The sequence below is a fragment of the Colletotrichum godetiae genome (genome assembly GCF_030913485.1).
Source record: "Colletotrichum godetiae strain CBS 193.32 chromosome Unknown BDP55scaffold_1, whole genome shotgun sequence".
Lineage (NCBI taxonomy): Eukaryota > Fungi > Ascomycota > Sordariomycetes > Glomerellales > Glomerellaceae > Colletotrichum > Colletotrichum godetiae.
In genome coordinates, this window is record NW_026851249.1 from 2,048,109 (window position 1) to 2,066,896 (window position 18,788).

The following is an 18,788-nucleotide window of genomic DNA, read 5'->3' on the forward strand; positions in this document are numbered from 1 at the left end:
GAGTCGGGCCTTCGGGGCTTGCGATATGTCCATTCGGAGGTAGGACGGGCGAGGGCGGGACTTGCAGGACTCACCAACCAGCCATCTGCAGGCTGCATTCACGGCGCAGACGGTGCCCATTTTGACGCCGAGGACGACGAGAGTGGGACGAGTGAGACTCTCGCGCGCCGTTCTCACAAGCGGACGCCGCCCTGCCGCCCTTGGGTGGCACACGTAGAAAGTATTACCCCAAGAAAACGTGCCAAGCACCACACCTCGAGCAGCTTGGCAGATGGCCTTTCCTTCGGGGTCCGGGGGAGCGAAGGGCAGAGTGATTGCTAACAGCCATGGCTACTGAGGATCTTCTCTCTCAAGCCGTGTTTGTCGCACAGATTCTGCCTCGAGGATTCTGCGGAACCTGTTGAAGCCACCACCCAGATTTCGTACCTACGTCGACTGAAAGTTAGCCGGTCTCATCCAATCCAACACCTTACTGAGAATCAATCTTTTCCCGCAAGGAAACGGACGGAGGACAACGGATGGGAGGCGGAAGACAGGATGTGGCTTCGCGCTGGAATTCCCACGCCCCCTCCAATGCAAGCCCTTCCCAAACGTGCAAGCGGAGGCCAGACGGCTTACACGGGACGCAGGCTGATTTAACCTTCTGGGATGATCGCTTTGATCGCGGCCCAAGGTCCTGGAACAGGTTCAACGATGCACCTTTGACCCGGACCACCTTCTTTACAGATGGGTTCCCTGAGCAACTTTTGGTCCGATGACAAACTCGGCAAGTTTTCGAGTGCTCTCCAAGCGTCTGGGCAGCGTGGCCAAGGACCGGCTGCAGGCCATGACCTTTCCTGGCCATCGTGGATGTATTGAGAAAAAGAGGGGGGACGAGGGGCGAGAGCATGGCAAACGCCTACCTGTTCACGTCGCCCAGGAACTCCTAAACTAAGTAGTCATGCACCGCAACGATGACCCAGGACCACGATGGCCCCTATTCCGGAGTCCTTTTTGACCCCTGAAACCACAGAAGAAAAAAAACTCGAGGGATAGGTACGGTCTCCAACGGTTCGCGCTGGGGATCGTCGGGGTCGTCCTCTTGGCCGCTCTTCGTGGACAGCCCAGGGTTGTGGACTGCTAAGCAGTCCGCTGCCCGCGTTCCTGCGCGGTGATGAATGATCAAATCCGTTTTTGATGCACCTCCGAAATCCTTTTACTCCGTTATCCGTAGCTTCCGCCGTCGCAATCATCTCCGCCGCCGCGGTTGCCGAACTTCTGTTCGTCCGACACTAACCCGAGTCGAGTCATCGCCGGGCCTCGCATGCGCCGCACCTAAGGTAAGCTTTGGCAGAGAAAAGAAGCAACACAATGCAAACTGCCATGGCGACACATAGATGCCTGCTGGCAGGTGTCAGTCGTTGACTTGCCCTTCAGTGACCTAACAAAAGCAAAAAGCAACGTCGCAATTGCCTCTAACAACTGCTCAAGTGCGAGCGGCTCGGGACGCAGATCTCACTGCCATAGTTATGGTAACGGTTGCTCAAAGGGGATGACTCTGGTACAAAGGAGATAGGCATGAGAGTACCCCGCAAATAGGCTGCCTTTCTTTCTCCTCGTCAAGTTGATGCTTTCAATACAATTCTATATTCCGTCGAGAACGGCTACGGCCGCTTGTTCTCCTATCAGGGTGATGACATAAGGATTGATAAGATAAGAACATAGCTAAAGTGGTCCCCACTAAATGCTCCCCGAACCACGCCCGACGCGAAAAGCGTCACCCACCTCACGCGTCGGACTCCCGAGCCTCCCAACCACAGCTGTTCAATCTCAGTGAATTATGTAACCCAACCATTTATCACGACTCTCTATTCAACCTGAAGAAAGGTACACTCGCCTTCAGCCCGTCTGGTTCTTGGTAGCCAGGCCAGGAATATCTGCGTGATCAGGTTTGTGCACAAGGCTGTAGGCGCCTGCTCTTATCCGCCATGGCTCGCAAATCAGCCAACACCGCCCAGGCAGGTGCAAACAAGAACTGCGATATCAGGAGTTTCTTCGGTGCCAGCCGTGCAGCTACGAAGGCCGCACCTGCCGTTTCATCTTCACAAGCTTCCCAAACTTCCGCATCCCAGTCCTCAGCAGCAAACCAGGAGCTCCTGCCCGCCCGCGCTCAAACGAAGTCGACCGTGAACAAAAGTCTCCCATCTAACAGAGCCCGTGACGAAAACACGATCCATGTCGCCAAGTCGACTATTAGAGGCTCTGTCGGAAATGCCAGTCAACGACCTCCCCTTACGGCATCCGACCTCAACACCTCCATGTCATCCTTATCTGAACTTCAAGACACCCCAGTTCTTTCTCCAGCTATGCGGCGTGTCATTCGCCTAACGCCAATACGGCAAAGATCACAGCGGTCACGATCCGGCACACCGAAAGGAACCTCAAGTCCCAAAATCCTACGGTCAGGTCGAAGTACCGGCTCACCGCAAAAGGTCCGCTTCTCCTCTTTACCATCGTCGACTCGGGTGTCTCCTGAGCCAGAGGAGCCCACGACACCACGACGGTTGCTGTTCGGTCAGAGTCCAGGGAGGAAGACGGCCAGCGAGAGCCCACGAGGCTCGTCTCCAGCCAGTGATCTGCCCGACCTACCCTCATTGCAGGGAGACAAGCTGCAGCGCACGCCGAAGCGCGATGTATCAGGGAAGCCGAAAGTCGACGGGTCTCCCAATAGCTTACCGTCACTACGAAGTTTACCAAGATCCCCAGCCCTTCCATCTTCTCCGCCAACTTCGAAGAAGCGCCCAATTCTCACGAGGAACGCAGTCATCAAAGGGTCCGATGACGAGGACGATGACGGTTCTTTGTCTGATGATTCCTTTCCGGATCTCGACATGCTTGGCCCCACCAGACCCAGGCTTGATGGAACGCCAAAGGCCAAGAGACGGGCCAGATTGGTACACAAGTCGCCTCTCACCATTCAGCCAAAGCACAAATTTGACTTCAAGACGCTGGATGCCCACTCGAGGAGACACGATGTGCTCTTTGAGAGCCCACGGCGACCAGCTGAGCCTGCACCCAAGGATGAGATTATGGCGGATATCGAAGAAAGTCCTAGCAAAGCTCGCCAGAAACTGATCGAGATTGCCGGTGTCAAGACGGAGGAAGATGCGGACAAGGCTCTCCGAGCGATGGAACGAACTGATGCCGGTGCCTCGAGGACGAGATGGTACTTCTTCAAAAAAGAGATCAGCGGCCTAGATGAACCTCCTTCGTTCCCGAAAAAGTTTGCCAAGGGTCCTTGGTCTTTTCTCGAGAAGGCTGGAACAAGAGACCGACACATCATGTCGGGAATGCCGAATAATCTTGCCGTTAATGTCAGGTTTCCGGATGAATTATATCTCTGGGTCTTGGACATGGTTACTGTTGAGAGAATCGGTGTTCTTCGGGAGGAATACAGCAAGATCATCACTGCCAACGGCAAACAGGTCAAGCGTCTAATCACGCCTGAGCAGCTCGAAGAGTGCCTGAAAAGACTAGGCGCAGCGGACCACATCGGCGACGAGGTACTACGACCTGTACGGGAAAGTCGAGATATCTACATCGATTACGAATGGGAGCCTCTTCAGTCGTTTTTGGAATGGCTAACCTACGTGGCACATCATCTTAGCTATGCAACAGTTACGTATGCTGTCAAGATGCTCTTGCGCATGGCAGCTGACAAGGTGGTCCTCGAGAATGTGGACGTTCTCACGCGCCATCAGGATGCCTTGGCAGCTCTGGTCGATACTGTCAAGGATAGGGCCTGGGACGAGTTTGTAAGTTTATCCTTTGATTGTTGGGTAAAAGCTACTGCTAACATGACTTGTCAAAGTGCGCCGAAGTCTGCTCGTCTCTGTATCACGGATTTATCAAGACCTCACTACGGATGTTACCACTCATCTGCATGCCCGTCACTTCGCGGAAGCTCCATGAGCTTCGTAGACGCCTAGCAGTCGCCTTCTTCCTCCGAGACGCTGTTCTGGCCAGCGAGCACCCCGATGATATTATCAGCCTTCGCCTTGTCATTGCTCGGGTTAAAGACAGCGACTTCAAGATCAACAACAAAACCGACTATGTGAACCTGAAGGCCCTGGTCCAACTCCTTGACATGGCGGTGGACGACGGGGCCTTCGCGCATGATAACGAGGACTCGGATTACGAAAAGGAGTTCAACAATGACGTTGACGATCTGGTGAAGCGTCTCAAGGCTATCTGGCGAGGCATCAATGATACTGGAGCTGCGAATCTGGCCCGTACAGAGGCCAAGAGCGTGCTCGAGTGGGTTGGAGAGCGTCTGACATACTCGGTCAGAACCAGACGCCCGCCGACACAGAGCATCTTTGGAGACCAAGGCCCCTCTTCGGCCAAAAAGAGACGTCAACAAGACTTTATGCAAAGATTCGTGCACTCTCGGAAGAACAAGCCATCCGAGATGGACAGCAATAACGAGCCAGCTTCAAGCGAGGATGAGACTTTCGTTACGGCAATAGGTTAAGATGATAAACGAACTCGTAGTTGCAACGATAACTACCTAATACGCCAAGGGTTGGCCACCATCATACAGCATCTAAGATACACCACAGGAAGGAGTTTGAAACAGAGTGAGCGCCGGGGGAGTCCTTCATGCAGCGTTTAGTGTGTCCAGCCCCAAGGGAGATAAAGAGGGCTATACAGGGTTTTTGCAAGGCGCACTTATGGGAAAGGGGCGGTGGTTTAGTCAGTGAATCTGCGGTTGGGGTTCTTGCCAAACAGAGTCTCTCGGACGGCCGGCAGACCGGTCTCCTGAAGGAGGTTTAGACGCTCCTCGAATGTATTGTTGATTTCAATCTTGCCCTTTCCGCCGATGACGAAAACACCTCCAGCGCTACGTAGTTTTGTTAGAACCCATGATCTGTATCTTGCATGTTCTCCCACGATATATCGGGAGATATATTACGTACCTCTCTGCGGACAGGGGCTCGGACTCGTCAAGCTTCGCCGAAGTGTCCTTGCTAGTCTCCTTCTTGTACTCCTTGGTAGCCTCCTCGATGGCCTTCTTGACGGCATCAAAGTCGGCTTTCCGCGCGCGGACGACGACCTCGGGCTCGGCGAGGGCGTAGAGGCCCTCGAGAATGAGGTTCTTGAGGGTAGCCTGGTACTTGCCCTTGTCCTTGGTGGCGTTGGCGAGCTTCTTGCGGGCGTCCTCAAAGATGTTGTCGAGGAGCTCCTGGCGGGCGCCGAGGACCTTGAGCCGTGTCTTGTTGGAGACGGTGGAGCGGGTGATTTGCTGGGACATTTGGGCCTGCTTGAACTTCTTCTCGTACTGACCGTCGATGGCGTCCGTCTCCTGGCGGACGAGCTTGGACTTTTCGATTGCGAACTCTTCGTTGGCCTTGATCTCGATCTCGCGGGCCTTTTCCATTGCTTCTTGCTTTATGAAGGCCGTCATCTTGCGGAGCTCCTGACCAACCTATTTTTGGTGCACGCCATGTCTGATTAGCGGGCTGCGTCTCTCTTCATCTCTCTACCCTATCCCTCGTGGGTGTGCGTGTGCGTGTATCGGACGGAAGGCTCGGATTCAAGAGGCTCTCGATGTGAAAAGAGGTCGGGGGCAGCTTACTTGGTCGTCCGTCAACGGTTGGTGAGACATGATGGGCGGTTTTGGGGGGTTTGCGTGAGCGACTTTTGTTGATTCAATTAGGTCTATCGGAGGTGAGAAGGACGACGGGCGATGATGAGATCGCGTGGGATGTAGAGAGGAGCTGGTGGGGAGCCCGTCGGGAGGAGGTTTCGCGATGGGGGGAGGGGGGAATCGGAATCGGATTGTGGTGGTTGAATGGAAGCTGTTGTTTGACAACGCCTATTTACTACCTTACCTTGGGTGCTCTGAGCCGCGCAGCAAGCGCATCACTGGGCGTTCGGCCCCCCCAGCTTCAGGAACCACATAGCAGGTATCCATTCGCCCCGTCAGCCACAGATTGCTTGGGTGGGTGCGTTACGGCTGCTATGCCACACATGGTCTGTGCGAATGCCACCCGCAGGCGCCGCTGGCACTTGTCCACTTCTCCAGCCACGTTTCCTTCCCAGGCTAGGTGTGACATCACGGAGGCAGGCGAAGCCTATCAGTCCCTCCCAGGCCCGTCACCCCAAGGAAAAGAGCGATAAGATAATCCGGTCACGTCAGGTGACGATTGCCCGAGGAACAGCCGCATCACCCACCACAGACAGTCATGCACCCAGCTGAGCTACCTCACCGCCTACCAAGACAACGCACTGCAAAGGCGCAAAGGGGCTAGACGCGGAGTACCTGAATTGAATAATGCAATGCAGGCGGCACCTGGAGAGGTGGAGAGAGACGGGTGTCCCTTGCTGCTTGGTTGCTGCGGGCGAGGCACCTACCTTGAGATCACTGGGGCGTGTGGTGTGGGTTGCTGCTGCACTATTATGCTTGACCGTACCTTGTGCTTGGTGACTTGGTTGCTTGGTGCAGTCGGCATCTCCCCCTTCCTGGTTCCGTGCTGGCCAGACCACCCCGACCCTCTTCTACACCGATGGGAACAGAGAGCGGCCATTGCGTCGGTGCATAGCGAACGTACGTCTGTCTGGTGTTTCGAGCTGAGCCATCATCGAACACCAGAGACCTGTTCACCGACTCCGGCCATGTGGAAACTCGGTATTTTATAACGCTGCATTGATCAGGTATACGCAACCAGCAATTTGTCGAAGAAGACGGCCGGCCTGAGATACGGAATACCTTTTGAGGTTCCAACTTTATCACTTCCATTTAGACGCGCATCTGAACTTGAAACCCATCCGCAAGCTCTCTCTTGGCGGCTATTGGAGGGAAAGCGACAGCAAAGTCACCATTTACCCAAGCGTGGCGAGACACAACCCGTCAGACAACTTTACCTAACCACATCATCTCCAATCCACAACGTCGAAGCAATTCGCAGACGCCTTCTTTGCGTCGTCCCCCCTCCCGCCCCCTCCATATTGTCGAAGCGTTCGATCCCCCTCCGTCCCGCCGTCGGAGTCGATTTCATCTGGTCCTCGTTGCGAAAAAGGAAGCTGCACATCCAACGAACGTGCCGCTAGGATACCGGTCGGGACAATACGGTTGCGCAGACACATTTGAGAAAACCAGGGACGACGATAAATCCATGAGACTGACCGCCGCTGCTTCAACCTCGACCGCCGCCAGATGACCGACGGTTAGCTCCTTGCGCGTGCAATGGGGTCCCTCGGCGGCATCTCCCCTGGGGGGACAATCGCCGTACGCATCTGCCTCCCTTTGCGCCTCTGTCGCTGCATGAACGAGCGAAAAGCTGTCGCTAACCTTGTGATTTTCCCTTCGCGCAGATAGGAATCATCGTAGGTCTCTTGTCCACGAGCGTCCAGAGCCTGGGTCTCACCCTCCAACGAAAATCACACATCCTCGAAGACGAAAAGGGCCCACACGAGATACGCCGGCCACCGTATCGGAGGGGGAAATGGCAGCTGGGGATGGGAATGTTCATCGCCGCAAACCTGCTCGGTAGCTCCGTCCAGATCTCGACACTTCCTCTCCCTGTACTCTCGACCCTTCAGGCCTCGGGCCTCGTCTTCAACTCGATATGCGCTACCCTTATACTTAACGAACCCTTCACGAGGTGGTCACTATGGGGCACCCTACTCGTCTGCACCGGCGCCGTGCTGATCGCCATCTTTGGCGCCATTCCCGCGCCCGCACACAACCTACAGGAGCTGCTTGAGCTCCTCGGTCGGAAGCCTTTTGTGGTATGGATGATCATGCAGGCTTTCCTCGTCCTGTCAATAGCCATCAGCGTGGACTGCCTCGACCACTTCACGAGCCTGTCACTCAACTCGAGATTCCGCTTCGTCCGCGGCCTTGCGTACGGGGCCATAAGCGGTATCCTCTCGGCGCATTCGCTGCTGGTTGCCAAGTCGGCCGTCGAGCTGATCATTAAGACGATCGCGGACGGCAATAACCAATTTGTTCACTGGCAGGCGTGGGTCCTCGTGCTGGCGCTGGTCACCCTGGCCTTGAGTCAATTATATTACCTACACCGCGGTCTGAAGCTCGTCTCGACCTCGGTTTTATACCCCATGGTATTCTGTATCTACAACATCATAGCGATCCTGGACGGTTTGATATACTTCAAGCAGACGGACCAGATCAACCCCTTGCGAGCATGTCTCATCGCGCTTGGGACAGTCATCCTACTTGCCGGTGTGTTGGCACTGTCGTGGCGTCTCAGCGACGAACAGCACACACCGGGTGTTGGCCAGTCATCCTTGGCACCAGGGCTTGGTCTCGTGGAGGACACGGAAGATGAAGAGGAGTCCCTCCTGGGCGGCGACGACCTTTACAGCCTCCACGAAGAAGATGACCCATTACCAGCTACAACCTACTCAACATTTAACGTGGCCAGCGGCGAGACAACGCCGCTAACACCCACATCCAAGCGGAAGAAGACGGGCAGGAGATGGCAAGAGCGCGCCGAGATTTGGGGCGAGCTCGAAGACCGCGATACATCCAGCCCTCCCATCTCGCGCCGGCGCTCCAGCACTATGCCTGGCGAACTCAACGAGTCGACGTCCTTATTACCGCACCGCCGCGGCGTAAGTAGCGGTAGCGGTAACCCTCTCTTTTCGTCTTCAGAAGCGGGACCCAGCTCCGAGTCCCTTTCATCACGCCGGCCCGGCCCGGGCAGGAGACGACGTAAGTCCACGGGATTTCCGGGTTTTACGGCCCGCCGTCGGCGCAAGAGTCAGAGTAGTAGTCAGCCAACATTACAGGAGGCATTGGGCGGTATCTGGAAGCTCAAGTGGTGGCGGTCCGACAGGGGAGACGACGGCGCAAGCAATCCGCCGGGCAGCAGCGGGAGTGGTAGTGTATGGCCTGCATTCCGAGACGAGCCTCTGCCGCCGACGGGGCAAGGGGAAGGGGAGAGGGATATTGGTGGTAGTGGAGGCAATGACGGCCGCGATGGGTCCCAGGATAGGGGGCGGGACCGCCGGCCGAATGATGATTCGCTTGTATGAGTATCGGAACACTTGTCATGTCATTATTCCCTTTTTAAACATTTTCTCCTTTTTTCTATCAAAAATACCGTTACTTCTCTTGTGAGCATGATAGCGTTTACTTAGACATGTGTCAATTGCCAGCAGTATGAGTTATGTCTGATCCTTGGGTAGTGTGCTTGTCTGATGTAGTAATGAAAGCACGCGTTATCAGCATATGCCAGTCAGTGACCCCCTTAAGCATGGAGACATTAGACAGAAGAAGGCTACATTCAATGGTCGAACTTGACTTGGATCAAAGTGATTTCTCGTTGAGGTCAGCTGTCTACCACAGACGATTACTCATTGCTTTCTTCTCCTTGTCCTTTTACAGAGTTTAAAACCCCTGTTCTAATCCTCACAAGAAGTATGAGTAGGACAAAGAGAGTGGTCGAGGAAAAAAGACAGCTGTCACGTTTGAGGTGCACGGTTGAAGCAGGTCACGTTGAAAACTCTGCCTGTGTTTTGTGCTTCCTCTCTCTCCTTGGGGCATGTCAACATCGGATTATTGTGGCCGTGGAGCCCGTTGATGTCAGCATGCCTAGAGTTCAGGATCGAGCCAACGCGTATAACGCCATGCCCGTGGTCAGAGGGCCTATCATTCGGTTTGGCTTGGTGGAGGGCATGGACTTGATGACGAGTCCTGTACGATGAAGTACGTGGTTGGGGATTTGTTCTTGTTGACCAAAGTGCTTCTTACCTTATACGACGAGCTAATTTGAACTCTACGTATTCTTCTCTCTCAACCTACCTTACTTACGGAGGGCTTACAGTAGCCCGTTTTCCCCGTCGACCGAGTCAGAGAGTCGGGCTCGCTCACTCTATTTATCGCCCTTGTGACGGGAGAACGACGGTGCAGGTAAACTTTCTTTTGGGGGGGCTCTTTAGCTACTCTTAGGCCATCGAGCCTGACTCGTAGACTTACAACGTCATGGGGAAGGACTGCCAACCTGTGTGTCGAAATACTAGACACTATTGTCACTTTCTGACGTATTGACACTTGATTAAAGGCGAGTCGATAAGATGAGAAATGAACAATGGAATATGAATGTGAACCCTCTATATATGCTGAATGGGCCATCGCAAAAGTGAGATATCGCCATCATTCGAGCGAGGTGTAGATCAAGGCTAACTCTGGACCTGGACTGATCTTCTCTACCGGCTGCTCAAAGCCAATCTCGTAAACCCAACTATCTGTCAGATGCTCTAGATCTAATCATAAAATGGCTCACTCATCGAGAAGAGGATTCAAAAGCGCAAAGATAACTACTGAGCAGACCGGGTCGGTTCTAGTTGAGACAACAAATCCATAGAGGTCATGCGTCCAAGGTAGTCACCGCACCCCTTCTCTTTTTGGTGGCACAAACTCGGACACTCGGCGCCGCAACGAAAAAGACAGACAAAAAGCATCACGACTAGCCGAATATCATCGAGATGAATGTCGGCAAGTAACGCAGTGCTCCAAGCTGCGTCAGATCGATCTGGTACTGTCAAAGGTGGTGAGGTGGTGGTCGTCCGCCCCCGCCCCCCTGCCCGTCGTTGATCCGGGTAGATGATCCAACTCGTTTATCTCGTTCCATCTACATTGTGGGGTTTACCCAACGCATTAAGCCCGCCTCTCCTCGCGTCCATCAGTCTCATCCAAAGATACCACCCGCCTCTCTCTCTCACCCATCAACCATTCCCAGGTGATTTATCCCATTCAAACTCAACTCCCAAGATCCGAACCGGCCTCCTTTTCTCCTCCACACAAGCTCCAGCCCCCCAATCATCTCTCAACATGGTTTCGCTTGGCGTGTTTACACTATACATCCCAAAGTCATCTATTTCAAGCTCACTCGTGTATTCTATCCATAGGCCAGTCAATCTGGCACCTGCCATCTGTGGTTCCCTGACCATACTCGGCGATCTTGTTTATTCCAATCTTTGGGGGCCGTAAACCAATAGATTGGGGGGGACGGGGAATGAAGGCCTTGGCCTCCAATGTATAACATCATTCATGTCACAAATAGATCCGGCGCATGGCGGCGTAACTCACACTAGAATGGACTACCGAGATTGTTATATATATGCATAGGCATCTCTCTCCGTCCTGGAATATGAAAGTGGTCAAAGCCATTTTACCATGATCAGGAGCAGAGCCGCCCCCTATTCTTATACACTTCACGGCCTCCCATCGATATCACTCAAGCCCACACACACAGACAGTCACAGTCAACACCCATCGAGCGAGATGAGAGAGAGAGAGAAGGTTGAAAAAACAGCTATTACTTTCAGGGCAAGTTCCCTCCTTTTTTACAGAACAGAGATAATCAACACTAAAAATCTATATATGGTGTCCGCACAAACAAGAAAGAAGGGGGCTCGTCGGTAGGGAAGGCTTTGAGAGAGAGAGAGGTAAGAGAGATGTTGGCCGTCACACAAAAAAGACCTGTCGCTTCGAATATCTCCGTCCGAAAATTCGTTTCCATGCGTTAAGATTCGTACACCACTCCGTCGCCACCTTATGGAAAAGGTACGGTAACGGAGGGCTTCTGCGGAACGCAGAAAAAAAAGGGGGGGTCAAGTTATTGATTCTGCCTGTCCACTTTGTCTAAAGAAAATCGGAACAAGATTAAGACCAATCAATGGCCGCGGCGGGGGTAAGGCGATTCAGTCTTCTCCCCGGTCCAGAAGAAAGGAGACCACAAACAGTTGCTCGCTCCGATTTGCCACACGCAAAAGAGAAAAGGAGTTCCCGAGAGGCTGGTTTTTCCGAGCGAAGAGAGACGACGAGATTGGGCGCCAAATCGAGCCAGCGGCTTTTTATGCCCTGATGAACCAATGCCGAACCGCCGTCTTAGAAACCGCGGTACCCGGCCTTCTCGTCAATGTGGCGGTAGCGTTCGCGCTCCTTGCGATCCTTGAGCAGCATGGCGATGCTGACAATGAGCATGGCGTCAATGCCGACCATACCGAAGACGGCGGTGAAAATGTTGTCGACAAAGATGTTGGCGAAACTCGTGATCGGGGTTGCGCAACCGCGCTGCAGGGCGGCGGCGGCGGGACTCGGGCACTGGGCGTCGGTGACGAAGGCGGGCGAAGTGCTGTTGAAGTAACCGCAGCATTTGAACTGATGACGAGTGTCAGTAACTGACGTTCGTATTTGAACTGAAAGTTCACTTACAGCAGTCTGCATGAGTTCCTGAACACGAGGGTCCTGGACGTTCCACGTCTTGCCAAAGTCGTTCTTGGTGGTGAGGGTAAGAACCCAAAGGTAGACGCCAAGAACCAAACTGAAGAGACCGCAGAAAGTCGTCAGGTACCCTGAGATTTTGAGCCAGCCACGAGTCGGCGTGATCATGCCGGGAATGGTGGAGAGGAAGGTAACGAAGATGAAAACAGCATTGGCAATACCGGCTATTAGTCAAAGTCAGTCAAGATGTCCGAATTGTTCCTTCCACTACTTCCATAACATGAATGGCATCCTCCGAGGGCGTCATACCTGTCAGTGGAAATTGGGCCGTGAGCAGGCGCATAACAGCCTGGCTTCCTTCCGTGGGCGTCTCCTTGATGAGGTTCTGGTTGATGAGGGTGAAACCCAGAAGCAGGGCTCCGGTGATGACGAAGATGATGTCGGCGACCACGAAGGTCATCAGCACTTTGTTCGCCATGGCTGAAGCTTTTCGTTTAAACCGAGCAGCCTAGAGACCCGAGAACCAAGATGTCGCTCGGAGAGACTTGGCTGCTCCTTCGTCCTGCAATTCCTCCTCCTTTTTTGGAAATAGTTTTAAGATTTTGCGATTTAGAGATTGATGTTTGATTTTGACGTCCGGCGTCTTTTTTGTCTAGACTTTGTTGATCGGTAGGGAAGATCGGGGGGGTTGCGTCGTCGTCGGTGTCGTCGGTGTTCGCTGGTGTCGGCGGGTAAGGACTGTCTTCGACCAGCAAAAATAAAACGGAACCTCCACCACCCAGCGGGGGACGAGCACACGAGAAGAAAGGGGTTTTGAAAAGAGAGAAGTCGACGAAGCCGTCGCGAAGAAGGGAATAAGGTTGGAGTGAACGATTGTACAGAAGAACGTGAAGATGGACCGAAAAATCACCCTCCAGATGGAAAACCCGACTGCAGCACGGAGGAGTGGGAGGAGAGGAAGAGAGATGCTGTCTAGTGCCTCGTGCTGCAACAGAGACGAGGTCTGAGTGCAGTCTCTCTGGGTCCTTGGGAGAATGGGACGTGGGCGGTGGAGCGGGAGAGCAGCCGGTAAGGGGGGTCCACAATACTGTCTCGGACGAGGCCAGGGAGATCCCAGAGGAGAATCGCCAGATTCAATCAGTCAGGCGAGGGGGCGCTGTATCGAGACTTGGAGACTCGAGGCCACTCGAGAGAGAGTGTGTGTGGTTACGTGGTTACGTATCCGTACATTAGTCCAAGGTATTGGCGGGCGGTCAGGGCCCCTCGTCCGTCTTGGAAGGCTCGAACAGCAGACGCGAGGATGAGAAACGCACCAGAAACACCTTGGGACCAGCCCACGCTTCATCCACACTGTGCCTTGGAGGCCCTGTTTTTGTGCCCATGACAGCGAGATGGAGCCGTGTGAAGAGAAGGAGACAACAGCAGAAAGAGAACTGTGAAGGGGGAAGAAGAGGGCTGAGGGAGGTCGCGATGAATCCGACTCCCTGACGGACTGCGTTTCAGGATCGAGGGGCGTCCTCATGCAGGCGGCTGTGGCACGCACCAATCGAGGAGCCGTGCAGGCGCTGGTGTCCGGGATTGTGACCAATTACAGCGCTGGAATCGCCCAAGAGTCGCCAGATTGGGGTGGTCGTCCGTTTGAGCCAATGGCTTAGGGCTGCGTGTACCTTCCTTGGCCCTTGCTTGGCCCTTGCCAGACTTCCAGGTCGGAAGGGGAAGAAGTCACTGCCCACCAGCCACAAGCTGGAACGCTACATTACGTAGCCTTTCCTTCCCTTACATCCCTTCACGTGGTGAAGCTTGGCTCATGCCTGCGACATTTCAGGTACCTCAAGGAAAGAATACCTTATTGCTATGCTTACTTCAGCGGCCAACGGCGTGTCTTCCCAAGCACTTCGAGACACTCAAGCCTCCTCGACTTACATCATCAAACAGGAGACGCATTCAGGAACACCCCCCAACGCTCACCAAGCGGACGCGGCAACGCGAGACATGTCACAACTCTCGATAGCGAATACCACTATAACACGCGTCGATGGCCTCTTTGTGTCCACATTGTGTGCCGGCCAGCCCGACTGCTAACAGAGTACTCCGTACCGTAGTCACCACTCACCAGTGATGGGTTATACTGAACGGATAGACGCCCTGTTCAAAGGCAAGGTCGGCCGGCTCCCACTTGGCACTCGTACGAAAGCGCAAGGCAAGCTCCGGGCACCGGAGCACTCTACCGATTCAGAATCCTTCCCTCCCCTCCAGTCCCCTCTAGGCTTCAGGCCCGCCGCCCGAGGCTGTGAGCCCTGCCCGCGAAATTCGAACTTTCAGAGGAGCCCCCGTCGTGGCACGATCCAGTCAGATTCCAGCCCGATGGTCTCGCCTTTTCCCTATAGACTCAGGCCTACGGTGGTACGGTGGCACCACATTACCGCCCGCCTACCGGCCAATTTCCAACCTCTTGGCTGGCCTGCCGAACCATGTCTGGCGCTTCAACGCTTCCCCACCAACCCTTTTCGTGATAAGGTAATCCGGAGATGCGCGACTAAAAAAGACAGGCGGTGCTTGTGAACAGTTGTGGTTCCTCGGGAACGACGCCAGGGATCTTGAGGCGCTAACGTCGTCTCGGACCCTCCCTTTATTTTTCTTTCCTCCTTCTTTCCACCAGAGTTTGATATCCGTATTCAATCTCGGTTTTACGGCTGTCACATGAATTAATTGCCTAACATAATGAGGCTCTGTCGCCTTGCGCATCTCTATATCCATATGCATACCTAGCACATCACAACATCTGTGTTCCGGTATGCCCGCAACGCACATGTGGATTGCATGGAATAACTCTCGGACTTTTCTTCTTCAGAATTCCCGCTTGTTTGGACGCCCAGACCTGTCAAGAGAACACCTTCCAGTCCTGATCCGACTTTCTTCTGAGGGACAGTGCAGACCTCAGACAGTCTGGTGTTGTTGGCCTTTCGACAAAGAGCCCCGGGTCCACTGAGAAGGCATGTTATCCGAGTGGAAGCATTGCCGTGGTGTTCGACGCTTGACAGGAAACCTTGCCCCTCTGTCGTTTCGTGCATCCTGCGCTGCCGTTCCGTTCCGCTGCGTCGTCTGGTATTTCATTTCGATTCATGGGTGCAATCAACAGGAAACGTGCGCACTGCGACTGCGAGCCTGGAAACAGCGATGCAGTTTCCATTTCCATTGTCCGGCAATTCAGAGCCGGGGCTTACGTTCGTCGACTCGACTGAACTGCAAATGATTCACTAATTGCGATCCTTGTTTTGTTCCGTATTGTTTCGATGTCACGGTTCGCTACCAGGCGATCATCTTCCCGGTTGTTCCTGATGTAGTATGGATACGGAGTAGATGAGACGCAAGCTGTGCTGCGAGCTGAGGATGCCGATCTAATCAGCCAACACCTTTCAGATTACCACTGCGCCCGAAAATTTGGGAAATTCTACTGCATGTTCTGCAGCGGCGCAGTCCGGCACTTCAAGATGTTGTGCTTAGATGATAAGCAAACAAGAAGATGTGCAGACACAACCTAAGATAGCAACCTAATCAACCCCCAGTGGCAAAAGACAATAACTCATTGCGCACGCGCCACTCTTAGTCACACACCGACCACCAACCACCACATGCTGCAAAAAACTGGCCAAAATCTCGCATTCCATCACTTTAAAGAGATATCTCCCAAACCAGCAAAAGGATTGGGCCCTAACCAGGATTCGAACCTGGGACCTCTCCCAGACATGTCTGTGAAGACCCTAAGGGAGAATCATACCGCTAGACCATCAGGGCAGATTGTACTCCAAGTGGATGTCCTTGGATGTGACGAATCGCGGGAATTGTGCTCAAGTTGGTGAGTGAGGTGTGGGCCGCGATATTTTCTCGACTAAGGGCATCTCATGAGACAGGGGTGTCAAGAGGCACAAAAGCGGGAACAGATGCTAAGACATCCCAACGGCTTGTGGCGCTTCAATTGCGAGTTGCATTGGATGCTGAGTTAAGAATCATAGGTATGCTCCTGTTGTAGTCCACCTTTCATTTGGTCGACGGAACGTTAACCCCAGCGTTATCTCTGCTGTGGCAACACATCTTAAGCGGTCAATTAGGTAGCAAAATAGGGTGCCGGTCAGCACAGAATTGTTACCCCTCTTATAAGCAATACCCACCCCTGCCATGCCCTTACAGTAGCCGTTGAAGTACGATGTTCAAGGGAATTACACAGAGAAAATTACCTCAAGTGAACAAGGAAACCAATATGACGATACCAGTGGTAGAAGAAACAGAGGTAAGATATTAAACGGCAAATCATTATGTCACCCACTTCACCATCCAGCATATTTGCGTCTCCAGCCACGCATCTCGCGGTAGTCCCTCCGACTAAAGCCTGCCATCCGGAAACAAGGGCTTCGCAAGGCCAACCAATTCAAGCGTAGATACACTGCTCAGAAGTCATATCTGAAGTCGGGGTTCTCCTTATCCGTCATATCGGCAAACGCATTCGAGTGCTCAATCTTCTCGTCATTAGCTTCGGCAGCCGCTCCTTTGCCGACGTCCTGCTCAACCTCCTCGGCCGCCAGGTTCGCCGGGTCCGCGGCGGCAGCGGCCTTGCGCTTGGCCATATTGCGGCGGACGAGGAGGAAGCGCAGGAGGACGAGGAAGAGGTTGAAGAGGACGTAGAGGCAGAAGTGGGCCGTGAAGCCCTTGCGGTAGCGCGGCGCGTCGGCAGCCTGGAAGATTTGGGGCGCCGTCATGTTGCCGGCGGCCCAGCCGATAAAGGTCATGGCCAGCGTCGTCGACTTCTTGGTCTGGCCCGCGACGTTGCGCGAGATGAGGGAGAAGATGAGGTTGCCCTCGGCGAGGTAGAATTGAGTGCAGTAGAAGGCGAGGAGGAGGCCGATGCGGTTGCTGGCATTGGGGGGGATGCTGTAGATGATGGCTGTGCCGATGATGGCGGGGCTTGTTCTATATGTTAGCATATCATATAGTCTTTCCTTTGGGTCGGATCATCCCTCACATTGTGCATCCCTAAAGGCGAGAAGAGTTAGCACCGTCTTTACACAGCGGGTAGATCTCGCGGCTATCACTTACATGCATGACCCAGGCAGTCTGCCTCGACCAGGTAGCCAACGTCGCGCTACCAATCATGACAAAGATGGTAACGGCACCTTGTGCAATGTTTAACAGCTGTGTCTGTAGGTACGTGAACCCAAACGAGGAGATGATGAGGTTTGAGAATACGCCGAGGCCGCCGATGATGAGGGTGGAAGTGACCTGAAGCATGACGTAGCACCACACCACGGGGTCGGTGAGGGTCTCAATCATCTGGTAGCGTTTGTACGTCTTGTTCTGGATGCCCGTCTCGTTGGCCCGCACGCGCTCAATCATGAGGCGCTTCTCGTCCTCGTTGAAGCATTTGGCTGCCATGGGCGAGTCGGGCAACCACCAGCCGATGAAGAGGCCCCAGGCGCAGGTTGCGACGCCGAGGACGAGGAAGAGAAGCTGCCACGACTTGATGTCGTGGCCATTATAGTGGGACGCTCCCCAGGCGATGATGCCACCGATCTGCCAGGTGTTTGTTAGTCGAGTGTCATGGAGGCGGTTTCAAGGCTCAGACGGGGCAGACGTGCCATGAGCTGTACTCCACTCATGCAGTACCAGAGGGAGGTCAGGATGGACTGTTCTCTCTTCGTGTACTAGTTTCAGTCACTTCGTTAGCATATCAGGAGAGATTAGTGAGCTAGAAATAGGGTAACAACATACCCACATCGAAGTCCTGGAGGTTTTGTGTCAGCAGGATAGTCTACCATTCAGAGGCTAGAGTTGACAAACATGATGATGAACGCTGGCTGAACACAAGACTCAAATACTCCGAGCAAGAACCTGACAATCATCAAGGCTGTGAAGTTCTTCGCGGCAGCTGAGCATGCAATCACAATACCCCAGCAGAAAACATTGGCGGCGAGATATTTTGCAACGGGGAGCTTCTGGAGGAGCAAGTTGGTCGGGTACTCTCCAACGAGAACACCCATGTACAGGATGGTACCAAGCCAGCTAATGGGAAGCAAGTCAGTCATTGCTATTTAGTTACTTCTTTTCCGCCTATGCGCATAAGAGGTATTTCATTACCTGAACTGTTGGCCCACGAGGTTGGCGTCTTGCTTGATGTTCATGATGGAGGCAAAGCCAAGGGTGCCCTTGTCGAGGGACTGGCAGAAGTATGTTCCCAGCATACAAGCGAGGATTCGTCTGTTGACTGTCCAGAAAAGCTTCCTGCTTGTCTTGTCGTCAACGTAGATCGCCTGAGCATCGGCATACGCGTTGATCTGTGAGGTGTGTTAGCCAAATGTTATCCCACACTTGAAAGATGCACGGCAATCAAGAGTCGGAATTTCTTTAGAGCGTCCTGCATTCTCTTTGAATCCTCCACTCCTACGTTAAAGTCGGCATCCATGAAATCATGGGCCAGTGGTGTTGAAAGGGCAAACTCACCGACTTGTCCCCCTCCTGGTGCTCATAAGCCACATTGGACGGTGCCGGGGCGATGGCATTG

At 53.7% G+C, this 18,788-nt stretch overlaps 5 protein-coding genes and 1 non-coding gene across 6 annotated transcripts; 2 read left to right on the plus strand and 4 right to left on the minus strand.

The window, feature by feature from the left end:
- Window positions 1-2,870: 2,870 nt before the first annotated feature.
- On the plus strand, window positions 2,871-4,513 carry BDP55DRAFT_538558 (uncharacterized protein; the record flags this gene model as incomplete). Its single annotated transcript, XM_060567958.1, has 2 exons — window positions 2,871-3,794; window positions 3,851-4,513. 2 exons carry the CDS (start codon window positions 2,871-2,873, stop codon window positions 4,511-4,513), a joined length of 1,587 nt encoding a protein of 528 aa, XP_060437170.1.
- Window positions 4,514-4,731: 218 nt separating this feature from the next.
- On the minus strand, window positions 4,732-5,647 carry BDP55DRAFT_625644 (V-type proton ATPase subunit E; the record flags this gene model as incomplete). Its single annotated transcript, XM_060571504.1, has 3 exons — window positions 4,732-4,882; window positions 4,959-5,467; window positions 5,618-5,647. 3 exons carry the CDS (start codon window positions 5,645-5,647, stop codon window positions 4,732-4,734), a joined length of 690 nt encoding a protein of 229 aa, XP_060437171.1.
- Window positions 5,648-7,228: 1,581 nt separating this feature from the next.
- On the plus strand, window positions 7,229-8,919 carry BDP55DRAFT_519967 (magnesium transporter NIPA-domain-containing protein; the record flags this gene model as incomplete). The annotated part of the gene is made up of 2 exons (XM_060567761.1): window positions 7,229-7,270; window positions 7,357-8,919. Coding segments are annotated over 2 exons (1,605 nt in total), but the record flags the coding sequence as incomplete, so codon positions are not given.
- A 2,980-nt stretch (window positions 8,920-11,899) lies between these two features.
- On the minus strand, window positions 11,900-12,713 carry BDP55DRAFT_538446 (tetraspanin; the record flags this gene model as incomplete). The annotated part of the gene is made up of 3 exons (XM_060567947.1): window positions 11,900-12,172; window positions 12,227-12,459; window positions 12,545-12,713. The coding sequence occupies 3 exons, from the start codon at window positions 12,711-12,713 to the stop codon at window positions 11,900-11,902; spliced, it is 675 nt and encodes a 224-aa protein (XP_060437173.1).
- Window positions 12,714-15,942: 3,229 nt separating this feature from the next.
- On the minus strand, window positions 15,943-16,030 carry BDP55DRAFT_t11. Its single transcript has one exon. It is a non-coding gene; the product is annotated as a tRNA-Pro (tRNA).
- A 516-nt stretch (window positions 16,031-16,546) lies between these two features.
- On the minus strand, window positions 16,547-18,735 carry BDP55DRAFT_20168 (major facilitator superfamily domain-containing protein). Its single transcript, XM_060565944.1, has 8 exons — window positions 18,728-18,735; window positions 18,365-18,667; window positions 18,068-18,289; window positions 17,999-18,011; window positions 17,866-17,931; window positions 17,327-17,800; window positions 17,253-17,263; window positions 16,547-17,194 (listed from the first exon to the last, which is right to left on the minus strand). Exons 2-8 carry the CDS (start codon window positions 18,466-18,468, stop codon window positions 16,681-16,683), a joined length of 1,404 nt encoding a protein of 467 aa, XP_060437174.1. The 5' UTR covers window positions 18,469-18,667; window positions 18,728-18,735; the 3' UTR covers window positions 16,547-16,680.
- Window positions 18,736-18,788: the final 53 nt, after the last annotated feature.

Bases quoted from the DNA above. Each gene is read 5' to 3' on its own strand.
- BDP55DRAFT_20168 (XM_060565944.1), bottom strand. From the start codon at position 18,468: ATGCTGGGAACATACTTCTGCCAGTCCCTCGACAAGGGCACCCTTGGC. The intron at 18,290-18,364 runs GTAATGAAATAC...GCTTCCCATTAG, and splicing joins CTCGTGGGCCAACAGTTCAG to CTGGCTTGGTACCATCCTGT. The intron at 17,801-17,865 runs GCACGTCTGCCC...AACACCTGGCAG, and splicing joins TGAGTGGAGTACAGCTCATG to ATCGGTGGCATCATCGCCTG.